This window comes from Eleutherodactylus coqui, chromosome 2 (assembly GCF_035609145.1).
Source record: "Eleutherodactylus coqui strain aEleCoq1 chromosome 2, aEleCoq1.hap1, whole genome shotgun sequence".
NCBI lineage: Eukaryota > Metazoa > Chordata > Amphibia > Anura > Eleutherodactylidae > Eleutherodactylus > Eleutherodactylus coqui.
The window spans coordinates 71,426,074-71,438,505 of NC_089838.1; the positions used below are offsets into that span (position 1 = coordinate 71,426,074).

The 12,432-nt window shown below is 38.6% G+C and overlaps 1 protein-coding gene across 1 annotated transcript in view; it reads left to right on the plus strand.

The window, feature by feature from the left end:
- The window catches only part of SLIT3 (slit guidance ligand 3), a 523,433-nt gene that overhangs the window by 355,049 nt on the left and 155,952 nt on the right, over positions 1-12,432 (plus strand). The window contains exon 7 of the mRNA XM_066591106.1: positions 4,106-4,177. Within this exon, the coding sequence (XP_066447203.1) occupies positions 4,106-4,177 (72 nt within the window). The remainder of the gene's footprint in view (positions 1-4,105; positions 4,178-12,432) is intronic.

Consider the following 12,432-nt stretch of genomic DNA (forward strand, 5'->3'; position numbering starts at 1 on the left):
ACAGAAACATTAGTATAGCATAAAATGAGATCTGAGGTTGAGACCGTGTGGAAATCTGTTTTTTAACTGCATAATCCAAAAAAAGCCTTTCTTGAAAGCAATTTTTTTTAATCAATCTCCACCTCTTACTGGGTGGAACGCCCCTTCAATGCCAATGACTTTAAATAAGGATATGTTTCCTTGGTGGATTTCCAAAAAATGTCTGGATGCTGCAGAAAGGGAATGTCTCAATATACCTGAGAGGGGCTTAGAGCAGATATATGCTTAGCAATATGTGGTTCTAGTTTACGTGATGTACATTCAACGTATTGCTTAAAACAGATAATACATTCAATAACATGAATGACGGGAGTGCTGTTACAATTTATATATGAATGTACAGGCTGTATGCTATGATTAGGGCTAGGATTTTGCCGAAACGTATAGGTTCCTGTTCGCACATGTGAGAATTTTTACTTTCCTATGGATATATTCTAATAAAGATTCATTTTTTATGAGAAGTGCTGCAGCTGTATACATTGTTTTTTCCCACATTGTATTCCTGAGAAATTGGCTTGGCGTTGTTCTCCATGTACTTCCCATATTAGAGGTTGGCTGTTTGGCATTACACTCTGGATGAAGATTTTTGGTGAGCTGTATTTTACCTTTTACTGTTTATATTTATCTAATGTGGCCACTTTAAGTTACCTGAGAAATCTTTAATTGAAAGCAAAGTGATTTGTTAATCTGTATGATGGCCTTAGCATGAAGCTATCCTAGACATTCTGATTCAAAATGGATAAATGATCTGCATTGTTTGTATAACTAACAATAACCAGTTTCTACATAAACTCAATGGTTTTAATTAGGCTTGATTGTTGACAAAAAAATCAATTTTGTTTAATATGCCTAAAAGTGAAATATTGTTAGTGACTATATCTCTAATGAGTACATGAAAATGATCAAATTAGACTTGAAAATGGTTTGTGCTACAGCATCCAAAAAGTGTATGGGTATATATCATGCCTCCCGGTGACTCTGATTTTACGTGAAAGTATAGAGAGGTTTTTTGCTCATATATTCCTTATCAATCTGTGAGAAAAAACTCCATTTGTCTCCATATGAAATAATTAGAATCACATTCCATTGCATGCCCTCTTATGGAGGAGAGTGCACTAATTGTAGGGGAAGATATGGTGTTGTACAGATACCATAGAGCAGCACACAGAGTGGCCTCAAGGCTTCAGAGGGTTGTTACAGGTTATAAAGTTATCTCCCTATCCAAAGGATAGAGGATCCCCTTGTGATCCATGGGTGTCCAACTTCTGAGATCCTCACTGATCCCGAGAACAGGGGTCCCAAATGTTCCGACATGAATGGAATGGAGGAGGCAGAATCATGCCACAGCTCCTTTCATTTCAATGGGAGTGATAGAGGTTGTTGAGTACAAGTGCTCAGCAATCTCCAGCCTTCCCATTGATATGAAAGAAGCAGCAATCTGTATGCATGTCCTCCGCTTCATTTATGTTGGTCACTCAGAACCCCTATTTTTGGGGTCGGTGGAAGTCCCGGTGGTCAGACGTCTACTGTTCCTAAAGTTATCCCCTATTCTATGGATAATTGTGAAAACAAAGATCTGGTACCGTGTTACAATCACATGGATAATTGTATAACTTGGCACAATCACGTTAATGAAATAAAAATCACAAGTATGAATAATTGTACCACTGATGATCTTTTATTAAGAAAATTATTATTTTATCTATAGCCACCTTATCTTTTCCATCGGTTCTAAGTTTAATCTTCTATGAAAGTATCAATATGATTATGTTAGGGAAATGTGGATGTCTTAAGATTTGTAAGGCTCATTAAAATGCAACCAAGTCAAATGATATTAACTAAATGACAGAAATGATTTTCTAAATTAATACTTTAGAAGAGATAGAATTATTGTGGAATTATTTATGTATTACTTATTCTTTAAGTCCTGCTGTACATAATTGCATCTATAAAGTCAACTTTCATAAATACATTTATGGCGTACGCTGAGAAGTATTTACTGTCATTGAAATATGATCAGAGATATGAAAGCTGCATTTTCAGAGAGGAGGATAACTGAACTGGTTCAAAATCAGGAGTGTTTTGTAAATACTAATGTCAGGGACACCAAATACATAGAAAAGATCATAGAAAAACCTGTAAAGGACAATAACATCATTTTATTTAAGAAAAGGGCATTTATTGACTAAAGTACTAAGCTAAGCGCTATAAAAACTGAATACACCAATGACTTATAAGAATTATTGATATTGTTCTCTCATTTACACCTAAAGGTGAATCAATAAACCTTCATGGATTCATGGAAGATAATTCACATTTTATATATGAAAAATCATTGTTTTCACTTTGTTCCCTAACCTGGGCACCTATTGCTACAAATGCTAGTATGGCGGTCAGTGTTAATGCCATGTAGTCTGTGTAACCCAGCCTTAAAGGGGTTATCTTCCTTGTCTATATACCGATCACAGTTGACCTGCTGCTGTAATATGTGGTTGAGCTTAGCAATGAGTGTTTAGTTTCCCTGCAGCACCTCCAGAGGGAGAATAAAGAATTACGCAGTTCCACGTGAAATACTTTGTCGGCTGTCTATATAATACTCAATAGTAATAGACACCTTTTGTAGTTGCTTTCCACTCTAGCTAATAGATGAGGGTTCTGATCAAGGAAGGGGGGTGCTCTCATCTGTTAACTCAATATTAACTCCTGAAAATTATACATATTATTATAAATTCCTATAATGGACATACTTTCCATTGTCCCACCCTCAAGATAGGAACTCACAAGTCGAGGGTAAACCTCATTATAGTTATGTGAGTTGGTCAAGCCTCGTATAGCACAGAATGCTAAGGCAGCAGAAATGCAGTCCTAAGCTCTCGCTCACGACCTGAAGGTTGCAAGTTCAATCCCCACTTGGTTCAGCTAGCTGGCTCAAGGTTGACTCATCCTTCCATGGTCGGTAAAATAAGTATCCAGCTTAGTGGGGGGGGGTAATAAATAAATTACTTGAAAGCACTGCGGAATAAGTTGGCGCTATACAAATAAGAAGATTTTTTTTTTTTAAGCCATTCCAGCCCCTGTTCCACACTCAGGTGTGATGGTGGATGGACACTATATTTTGAAGATATTGATTACACAATAAAGGCACTAAAATCACTGCAGATATCAGAAAGCATATGCTTATGGTATTGGGCAAAGAAATAACTTTTAATCCTGGCTACACTTGATAATCAGATAAGGCTAAACTATATATTTCATTTTGCCTGCGTGAAAATGTCAGTTTTGATAGCAAGATGTACTGGAAAACCTGATGCAGAAGTAATATTGTGAGCAAGGTCTTCAGTTACCACATTACATTTTACAGTGATATTATAGCTATTGTCAAAACTGTGCATAATGCTCTTCCCAGCAGAGGAAGTACAATACACAACATGCCTTTCTGTTGAGATCTATGTGAATACAAGCTAAACATGTACGGCTCTATAACATTTCTATTGTTGCTCTTACATCGGCGTTTATTCTCTGTGATAATCTGGCTACCTATAGATTACAGCTTCCTTTAGCTATACCAAGGTTTATTTTTCCATATGTAACATGGATGTAGCCCTGTACACCTATAGTCTTACAATTCATTTTATCACTACAGTTTCCTTTATCTTCCATTTCCGTTGCTCGCTCATGTTCTCATATATTATTGGACCTGTTATGCTACTAATATTGGACATGTTGATGAATTACACAGAACCACATTCTAGTTATAATCTAGCTTGACAGTGCAATACAGACCCAACCGGCATGCTGCTATTTGGCCAGGTAATACTGTAGGTAATGCACTTCATCCTCACTGGTGGTTTATTGAAAGCTGTGGCTGTCATGAGCTGTTGGCTGCTTTCCTATAGAAATGGCTCCATGACAATTCATAAATTGTTCCTTGTGTATTTGTTACTCTGTATGCCCACTGTTGTGGTGGAGGACATTTATTAACGCTGAGTCATGCTATTATTGAGAACATAACTATTGATTTTAGGAAAACAATGATATGTAAATAATTGGGTTTTCTTTCTTTCAGTACACTCAACAATAACAACATCACGCGAATCCCACTCACGAGTTTCAACCATATGCCCAAGATTCGTACATTGTAAGTATTATTTTTGATAGTTTTGGCACTTTTTGTAATAGTTTCGAAAATAGTTAACATATCTGATACTGTATTGTTTCCGAAATATATAAATATATTGCCTCACAGAGAAAATGGCAGACCATGAAGAAATGTTGGAAAATAATGAAATTCAACACTAATAGAGATTTAGAGAATAGACATTAGGTGACTAGTGGGGTTGTTGATCTCAAATGTTGACCCAGCGATTACTCTGGCTGCCATCATGGAGTCCTCCAAATGAGCTAAATTGCTGCTTGGGTATTTTTTGGCCTTCTTCTGGACCAACAAGAGAGGGGGTGGAAACAGGCTGAACTAGATGGACATTGTCTTCATTCAGCCTAACTTACTATGTTATTAACAAAACATGGCATCAATTTGATGAGTGCTGGGATACTTTCCTGGGGTAGTGTTGACCATACTGCACCGATCATCTTCATTACCAGGCTGTGGGAGAGCATTTGCTTGACATTCAATTTTGGCCAGCAGGAAAGAGATCTGGGTACCCTGTTAGCCAAAGAATCGCCTGGACACCTTGCAAAGCATATTTGCTGATGTTTCCTGTGTGGAGCCATGCGTTATTCTGCTGAAAAATGGTGTAGGGTATGCACTGAAGAGTGGGTAGTGTGATGGGCTGTTGCATCTCATCACTGTAATGGCATGCTGTCAGTGTGCTCCTAATGCATACTAAGGGTACATGAAAGTGGGCATTTTAAAAGTCGCACCCAAGATTCTCAGGCGCAACTCGCATCGGACTCCACTCAGACATCCTGTCCATGTGCTGCCCGATCTGCTGATTAACATTTCCATTCTCATCTGAAAATTGGGCAAGAAGAGGACACTGAGATTTTTTTTTTACTATGACCTTCAGTTCATGTAACAAAAATCTACATTGGCAAGCTGTGTGGCGCTCCAAAATTACGAAAGGGTAAGCCTGATTTCCAGGTTGCCTCCAGACCCCAGTTCTGCAGTCATCATTGCTGAGACAGAATCTCGATTTGTCACTGAATACCACACGGTGCCATTTGTCATGCCAGATAGCTGTGGAGTGACACCACTGCAAGTGTTTGACGATGGTGTGGAGGGGCAGTCTTCACAACGAACGGCTTGACCACGTATCTGCATCAGCCAATAGATGCAAAACTGTTGTCGTTGGTATTGGAGCATCCAAATCTGTCTGTACATTTCATAGCTGTGGATTGTAGAGCTGCTACTGCATTATGCCAGATTCATCAACCTGTGTGTTATGATGTTTGTCATAATGCTCCAGTCCCACTACAACGATGCACATTTTGTACTGCTGACCACTGTCTCCAAATTCCAACCATGGTTGTGGCAACCCTTTCAGTTTCTGCTGCATTACGATGCAGTGACCAACCAGCTGTACATGCTTCTAATATGAAACATTTAGTAAACTTGTCCATTTTATGAAATGGCTCGCAAAGCCTTTTTAAAGGCATCTCCACCCCTTAATCTTTATCCAGACACAAAATAGATTCCCATGTTAAAAAAAAGCATGCTTTTAAATATATACATTTTTTACTGGGTGTCTGTGATGGATGCCTCTGATGAATACCATCTGTTAGCCATATGATACCCAATGGCTCTCATGTTAAAAAATGTATATGCTAGCATATATATATTTTTAACTGGATGGTACAAGATTATATTGAATTGATATCATCCATGATAAAACTGAAGCCAGGTTAATGGTAGACAGTTCTGTACATTGTCACTGTGCAATCCTTAAAAGTTTAACCTATGGTTACCTCAACAAGTCAGTCCTTTCAAGTGGTCATAGAACACCTTGAAGTGTACCTCTAGTTATATGTTTATATATATAAATATATATATATTGGCAGGAATCGCCAATAGATGTTTCCCTAATGTACTCTATTACGGTTTTTCGTTTCCGTCTCCATATAGTGTTGGGTGTACTGCCCAGTATCTATGCTTTATGCCAGTCATGTCATGAAGGAAGGAGGACAGAGGATGGCTTCTATCTTCTTGTCATTGGTATTCAATAAACAATATGAGCTGCAGAGATCTCTTTTGTACACGGGAGATGATAGACATGCACTCCTCTGCTTCATCATGTGAGTGGTGTGCAGCACAAATACTGGGCATAATGGTAGAATGGAATAAAGTATGTGACTAATACTAGTAATATTGGTTTAAATTTCAATGATCTCTGGAGCACAAGAATTTCCTTGAGCTCCACTCTGTAACTGTAAATATCCCAAATTCAATGAATTTTTACTTGGTTTCCCTCATTTGTTTCAGCCTGTACTCTTCCCTGATAGCCATCCACCTTCACCATTACATGTCTTTTCCTGCTCCTGTCTACTTATCTACATTAAATGGGTTGTCCGACTTTTGCTTTTCAATAGTCTAATCACACCCTCATACTGCCCACAGCAACTTTGTGTATTATTTATGAATTGACCAATGTGCTTGTTCTTCTAGATTTTGGCACGTCTTGTGACCTGTAATGTCACCACCTTATCTTGGCTCAGTGACAACCCATATACAGATCACATGGGCTTGAAGCTTACGGTCCTAGACCTGTATACGGGACATCACTGAAGACATTTTGTTTCAGGGCAAGCAGATAGCAGGAGATTGCTTGCAGCGGTCAATGGGGTATACAGGCTTGTGACTATCGCAGCCATGTAAGCAAAATCTAATGGAGAGAAACAGGGTGGCATTGAACTAATTGGGATCGAATAGATGAGTATACCATTATTTTATAATATTCCCTGTATTTAAAAAATGCATAACTTTGAAAAAAAACTTTTTAAGTATTGTTTTGTCCATCAATAAATTCAATTCTTCAGCTTTTCTTAAAAAGATTTACCACTATATATAGAATAAGTACATAAGTATTTGAGCAACTTACTAATATAACTAGGTTTCTGCACCATTCATTTTCATATGAAGTCCTGCTCCCTCATCACTGAAGCTGTTCTCCTGTACAGTGCCACAGCTCTGATGTGCAAATGGCCAGCAACAAATGGGCATGTGATGCAACCCCGTCCATCAGTGCCTCCCATTTTGTGCCAGCCACACTTTACTGCTTGGATAGGAAGGAAACCCTCACAGGTGCAGAACAAGATGCACTGGTCTATGGGGTTGCATAACTTGCCTTTCCATCTGTGGCCATTTGCAGGACATAGCCACTGCACTGTACAGAAGGAGGACTCCGGTGGCAAGGGTTGTGGCTTCATAAAAGAGAATGGTGTAGAACTTCTAATTACATTATTTCAGTAATTTGCCCAAATACTACGCATATCTACTGCCCTGTTCTTATTCTATACAAAGAGGACAAGCCCTTTAAGCTAGCCACCCACTTGAGATAATGAGATCACCATTGTAAAAGCCGATACAAATCCTTATAGGGAAGAAACAATCATTTACACGAATGTTCATCCCCATAGAGCTGCCATTGTCTGCTGCACATCTCCGTGTTTAGGCTGGGAGTTATGAAGGTGACAAGCAAGCATCTTTATGTTTGCATAAAAGACACGATTGGCTAAAGAACGCGCATTTGTCTATTAGTCGGCGAATCGTTTGTCTTCTTACAGGGAAAATGGTAGGGCAAACAAAGGTTCAGGCGAAGGTTCTTGCCCGATAGCCGAGCCATGTAAAAAGGCCTTAACAAGTATCATTGCCAAGCAGAAAATAATACCAGAACACGGTCTATTGAAATGTAAATGGTACCTTGGGATAACGTGGTGTGGATTTATTATTTTAACCGTAAATATACTTCTTTGTTCTTTGGAGGTGATATCTAATCATTTATATTTACCTTCATGTTCCTCATTCTCGCCTGACATTAATAGTAGTCAGAATTAATTTAAGTGATTAAGTAGAAGGATTTTTTCTCCTTTGTTCTCATTAATGTTCAGTAATATTCATCCAGCCACCTCGCATCGATCAATCACAGCTGTCTGTTTCCAGTACTGAGTGTCTGCTGCCATTCTTCCTTTAGTTTAATTTTGGAGATGGCTTTTGTAGATAGTTCCCTTGGGACTTTCAATGACTAATCCTGCTTTGCTGTAATTAAAGGAAAAAAACAAAAGCAGAAAATCATACATGGGATTTAAAGCACAGCATTGCCATTGAGTTCAAGGAGACACCTTTATACCAACCATTTTTAAATAAATGTTATTGAGATTTTAGGAACCACAGCTATCTCTGAATCTTAAAAATGTAATTTCCTGTAAAATATGATATGAGATTTGCCAGTCTGAACTTTAATGGAACCTATCAAAATTATGCATACTCTGCTACATTACCAGAACTGTTAACCTTGGCAGCACCGCAGTGTCAGTAGTACCTTGTATATCTGAGTAATGTGTGCAAATATATTATTGCGGTATATATAATCCTAGAATCTTGAATATAGCATTGCAAAACATCTTTGGGTTTCTGACACAAGTATTGATGCCAAAAGAGTCTTTAGGCCTATGTATGGGCTGACTTTACATACCAACAACTTATTTTCAAACTTTGCTGTTGGCTACAGGCTCTATCGTAGGGACGGGCTGCATGTCAATGGAGAGGGTGCAGCTGTGCTGGGGGAGAAGATGGATAGAAGGTTGGAGGAGTATTTAAACTAGAGACTGGGGGGGGGGGGGAAACAACCAGAAAGATAGAGGCAGAGATAGTGTAAACAGAGATCTGGGACTAAGTAATAGAAATGGGAGTGAATTAGTACAGGTAGAAACGGCAGAACAATTAATAGGGAAACACCTAAAATGAAAAAAATAACCAAAACTTTCTAAACTATATGTTGTCTAATGCTAGAAGTCTGACCAATAAGGTTGGCGAACTAGAAGTAATATGTCTGAGGAAAACTATGACATAGTGGGAATAACGGAGACCTGATTGGAATAAGCTGTGACTGGGTGGTTAACTTACTGTGTTATAGTATGTTTAAAAGGCATCAAAAAATGGAGGGGGAGGTTGTCTTTATGTAAAATTCAGTTTAAAGCCCACACTACATAAACATATATGTGAGGGAAATTACCATGTGGAGTCTCTATAGGTAGTGACGGAAGGAGACATGGAGTGACACAAAGTAATAATGGGGTTTAGAAAAATAGGATAACTATGGAAAGCGTAGCCTGATGTACACAAGCAGAAAACCACTGCAATTTTCCGCTCGCGTATAAAAATCACGGCATGCCGCGATCTTCCGCAAAGAACCGATCATTGATGATAGGTTCATCACGGAAAATTATGGTGACTTTAGCATTCTCATGTGTCGGATATCTGCTGCGGGAAATCGCTACGCCCGTGGACAGGCAGCCTTATACACTATGTTACTTGGCTACTGGGGGCATTGTTTTCTATAAACAGCTCTTATTGTAAATGTTGCAGCTCTGCAGCACAATCAGTAAAGATGAACAATAAATGATAGTTTTTAGCTTGATATTCCTCACACACACTGGCCATTAATTATTATGATTGAAAAATGGAAGCAAGCTAATCGGAACAATAATTGGCAGGCGTATATGGGTATTACCAGGACACAAAATAATAAGCAAATGTACTGTGCAAACGTTTTAGGTAGGTGTGGGTAAAGAATGCTTCAAAAATAGAAGTGTTAGTAGTATTTTGGTCAATTAACAAAATGCCAAGTGAATGAACAAATGAGAAATCTGAATCAAATCAGTATTTGGTGTGACCGCCTTTGTCTTCAAAACAGTATCAATTCTTCTAGGTGCACTTGCACAAAGTCAGGGATTTTGTAGAGTTAAGGCCCATTTACACGCAATCATTATCGCTCACAATTCACTCAAATGAGCAAAATTGAGCAATAATCGTTACATGTAAACGCGGGCACTATTCATTCACTTGTCATTTGTCGCTGGTTTTTACCCAGCATAAAAATAGTTGTCAGACAGTTCACAATTCCTTCTATTTGAATGGAATTTGTTCAGTCTTCTGAGTGGTTGAAGATGGGAGGGGAAGGGTAATTGTTTACCTTTCCAAACACAATGAGTACATTGTTTACTCATGTTTGGAGAAGACAATGGATTTTCTTCACTCTAATCAAAATCCTCCTGGCCAGAGTTTCCCTCGCATAAACACAGGCACACCTGAGCAAACAACTAATACTGAGTTTACTTTAGCTAGTAAGGAAAATAGAGATGGTTTCAAGCGATTTATTTTATGCCATAAAGTTGTAAATTAGTTCAGTCGTTCGGCCGTTCAAGCGATGATCGTTGCGTGTGAAAGGGCTCTTATAGTCAGGTGTACGATTAACCAATTATACCAAACAGGTGATAATGATCATGATTTTTATATGTAGGTTGAAACACACTCACTAATGGAAAAAGAAACAGCTGTGTAGGGGGTTTAAAAATGGGTGAAGGACAGCCAAGCTCTACTACAAAAGTGAAGTTGTGCATGGAAGACAGTTTCATGTTACAGGTTATACACTATTTCAAGACTGAGCACAAGGTACAAGGTTGTTACACTGCACCAGCAAGATCTTTCCAAGGCAGAGAGTTCAAAGCAGACTGGGGTTTCAAGATGTGCTGTTGAAGCTGTTTTGAAAAAGCATAAAGAAACAGGCATTGAGGACTGTAGACACAATGGTCAGCCAAGGAAACATAGTGCAGCAGATACAAGACACATCATGCTTACTTTCCTTTGAAATCATAAGATTTCCAGCAATGCCACAAAAACCAAATTGGTTTTCACGGAAGAATTGTGGCCAAAAAGCCATACCTTCAGCATAGAAACCAGCCAAACGACTGAACTATGCACGAAAACATAGGAACTGGATCTCAGAATATGGCAGCAGGTGCTCTGAATTAATGAGTCAAAATTTGAAATATTTGGCCGTAACAGAAAACCGTATGTTCGCCAAACGCCTGGAAAGTGGTGCAGTAATGAGTGTCTGGAGGCAACAGTGAAGTATGGTGGAGGGTCCTTGCATGTTTGGGGCTGCATTTCAACAAGTTGATGAGAGTTAATGGTATCCTAAATACTGAGAAATACAGGTTGACACTTATCCATCATGCAATAACATTAGGGAGGCGTCTGATTGGCTCCAAATTTATTCTGCAGCAGAACAATGACCCCAAAGATACAGCCAATGTCATTAAGAATTAGCTTCAGTACAATGAAGAACAAGGAGTACTGGAAGTGATATTATGGCCCCCTCAGAGACCTGATCTCAATATCAAGTCTGTTTGTGATTACACGAAGAGACAGTAGGATTTGAGCAAGCCTTCAAGATTCTCTAAAATGTTTGGAACAACCTCCTTCATGAGTTCCTTAAAAAACCTGTGTGCAAGAGTACCTAGAAGAATTCATGCTGTTTTGAAGGCAAAGTAGGGTCACACCAAATACTGATTTTTCTCCTTTGTTCATTCACTTTCCATTTTTTTAACATTTCTCTTTTTGAAAGCATTCTTACTTTGTGACATTTTTTCCCCACCTGCCTAAAACTTTTGCACAGTATATGTGCTGTAACAGCCTCAGGTTTACTTGCTCATGGTTCTGTGGCTTCCAGCAAACTACAAGACTCAAATAAACCAAATGTTTTCCTGTATGAGAAACCTTTACATTATAAATCTACCCTTTAAAGTGATTCTACGACATAGATTGGCAACAAGTCCCTTTCCTAAACTATATACACAACATAACCCAAGAACACTCACGGGTCAAATCAATCAGCTACATTTGATATTTTCTAGCAATGTTTCTTCCTGACTGGGATCCTCCAGGGTATGATCACTCAGTTCTATCTTATTTTAGTGGGAAAGCTGTGTGTAACAAGAGTAATCATCAAGAATTTGTGGGAATCAAAAGCCCCACTGAGATGCTATTGTAGTGGTAGCAGTTGTGCACTTTTGCTTGTCGTATTTCAGTTTCTATTGATCCATTTTTATATGTAGGTAAATTATTGTACAGTATATGGATACTAATATCCATAACTAATATAAACTAATGCCATGCAATGAAAAATAGGTTTATGTGCTTAAATACCACCAATTGCTGACATTGAATTGTAGCATTACTGTTTTTAGAGCATTAAAGAAAAATTGAGGCAAAATAATTTTCACCAGGGATCCCTCTGTATACATCTCCACTGAGTATACGGAGGGATCCCTGGTGTGGTAGCCCAGTTCCTTCAGAAGATGTGATGAACAATTGCAGTAATGCTGTCTGACCTCTTATGACTTGGTCAAAATCTCTGCTGGCAACAGAGAAGATGC